The sequence below is a fragment of the Echinops telfairi genome, unplaced genomic scaffold (genome assembly GCF_000313985.2).
Source record: "Echinops telfairi isolate 266 unplaced genomic scaffold, ASM31398v2 ScPeMD7_7463;HRSCAF=8501, whole genome shotgun sequence".
NCBI lineage: Eukaryota > Metazoa > Chordata > Mammalia > Afrosoricida > Tenrecidae > Echinops > Echinops telfairi.
Genome location: NW_022111363.1, coordinates 4,711,944 through 4,714,378, shown reverse-complemented (window position 1 = coordinate 4,714,378; position 2,435 = coordinate 4,711,944). Strand labels below are relative to the sequence as shown.

Below are 2,435 nucleotides of genomic sequence, written 5' to 3'. Positions count from 1 at the left end.
GGGGGGAATAAAAATGATAAAAAGACGAATTTTTCAAAAGTCCCCTCGCTCTTTGGCAGATGAAGAAGCTAAAGCTAGAATTCCTAAGAGGTACATAAGCCCCACAGTTGGTAAGTGGCAGAATTAGGGTATTAATTTAATTTTGATTTCTGATCAATCTGACATAAGGTATGTGCTCCTGACCCCGGCTTTGCCACCAATAGGCCTTAGATTATTACGGAGTTTGTCTGGATCAATGAAATTGGAGTCGTGGAACTCAGCGGACATACTTGAAGGACCCATGGCAGCCTGCTGGGCTGGTTCCGGAAGAAGGAATGGGCTCTGGAGGCCCTTGCTCCACCTACTGCCCTACAAGCCCCCGCCACCGCCCTCTCCCTAGCTTGTCCCTCGGGCACTGACACGGAGTTGGCAAAGAGTCGTCAGCGAATCCCCACCTTCTTGCCAGGAGGCTGGCTCCTCCGAGGTGGCGACAGGTCAGAATCAGAAGAGCGGGTCCTCCGTTTCCTTCTTGGTGGCGAGAGGTCAGAATCCGAGCTCCGGTGCGAAGGTCTGTTCCGCGGTGGTGACAGATCTGAGCCAGAATCTGGGTGCCCTGCACCGTGTTGGGGTTTGGGCCGGGGAGGAGAAAGATCTGAATCAGAGGCCTGCTGGCTATCACCAGAGTCCAAGGTGTGGCTGGGATGTCGTCTTCTGGGCAAAGAGCCTGCATGGTGTTTCCTATGGCTGCGGGGTGAGCCTAGAAGCAGAGGGTGCCTCTTTCATCCCCTTGGAGCAGTCTAAAAGCAACAACTTGGGAAACTGGTCGTGTTCCAGTGAGGAACTACCACTAAGCTAAACACAAGTATGCACGAGAACACAGTCAGACCCAGCTCTTACAACCCCAGTGACTCGTGACCATCACAATATGCTCACCTACATCACACCCTCCCACCCACACAACGGGCATGACCCACTCCGCTCTTGGGGAGGAAGAAATACCGAGAAGACATTCTGATGTCTTCCAATGAAAGGGTCAAAAGGTGTTCTAGGCTGATCATTAAAGTTGTACCTAGAGGCAAATACAGAGGGAACCCACTTCTAGATACAGACATCACTAATTGCCTCCAAGAAGCCAAGTGGCCACATGGATGAACACTGCTGAACAGAATGTAAGCACTCTGAATGTAAACACCTGTTCCTGACTCCATCTCCAGTGCCTGCAACAGGGCCCACGGAGACTCGATAAACATGTGAAGCTCGATGAAAGAGGAAAAATGTGTGTGTAAATATGTGTGTGTGTGTGTATACATACACACATAAATAAATGTTGATATTTTAAAACTCCATGAATCAATTTCTAATTTCCTTTTCTAGGAAACCTATCTAGGAGTAGTTTAATTTCCAGGAAACGTATCTAGAAGCAGATAAGCTGATACTCCTGAGTGAGCACAATGCATTATGTACGAGGATGTTCATCACAGCGCTGTAAAGATAGGGCAGTAAATGAACATCTAAAAGTAAGGGGAAGCACACAAAAGAAGGGAAGGGGTCACGTAAGTGTAGGCAAAGGCACCCTGTGATGAAACGCCCATTAACAAAGGGTCTGTATGCACATGCCCTGTGTGGTTACTCCATGGTCAGGGCTCAACTACATACACGAGGAGCACAGCGATGGCCTGAGTGACTGACTTTTCTGCTTCCTGACACCTCTGCATTCTAAAATCTGTACACACGCACAGAGCACTTTTACGTGGGTGGGATGAATAAAGCAAAAGATGTATGAAAGCACTCCTCCCTCCCACTATTTATTTTTCAATGATGCTGTCGGCTTTATTCTCTAGCCTGACCTCTCACCTTTTCCTTTGTCTAAGTCCCTTCCCATTCCTAGTGATCATAAATGCCTTCTGAAGCAAAGAAATGGCTCAAACCAAAGTTTTGGCAATGAGTCACACTCACCCTTAGAAGCACGCTTATTTAGAAAATGGGATTTTGCCTGCTTTTTCCGTGGAGGGGAGAGGTCCGAGGCACACCCGCCTTTGCTGTTCTTCGGGGGCGATGGATGAGAAGGGCCTGACCCCTTGCAAGGTGGAGGGGACTTCCTAGAGACTCTATCTGGGGCTTGACTGCTTTTGGTTCTGGGTGGTGAATGAGGGGAATTGGAAGACAAACTGGGGGAGTCATGACGAGCCCTTGGCGGGGGAGATACAGCTGAGGAACTGTGATGACCCCTCCGCAGAGGAGACAGAGCTGGTGAGGCTTGACGGGCTTTCCGAGGATATACAGCTGAAGAATTCCGATGTGGCCTCTGGGGCAGGGAAGGATCCGGGGAGTCATGGCGGACCCTCCTGGGAGGAGAAGAATCTGGGGAGTCATGGCGGACTCTTCTGGGAGGAGAAGAATCCGGGGTGTCATGGCGGACCCTCCTGGGAGAAGAATCCGGGGTGTCATGGCGGACC

At 50.1% G+C, this 2,435-nt stretch overlaps 1 protein-coding gene across 1 annotated transcript in view; it reads right to left on the bottom strand.

Annotated features, from left to right (window-relative positions):
• Positions 1-2,435, bottom strand: part of BUD13 (BUD13 homolog) — a 25,316-nt gene that overhangs the window by 11,690 nt on the left and 11,191 nt on the right. Inside the window, exons 5-6 of the mRNA XM_045283576.1 lie at positions 2,149-2,433; positions 435-703 (exon numbers count right to left, since the gene is read on the bottom strand). Of these exons, the coding sequence (XP_045139511.1) occupies positions 435-703; positions 2,149-2,433 (554 nt within the window). The remainder of the gene's footprint in view (positions 1-434; positions 704-2,148; positions 2,434-2,435) is intronic.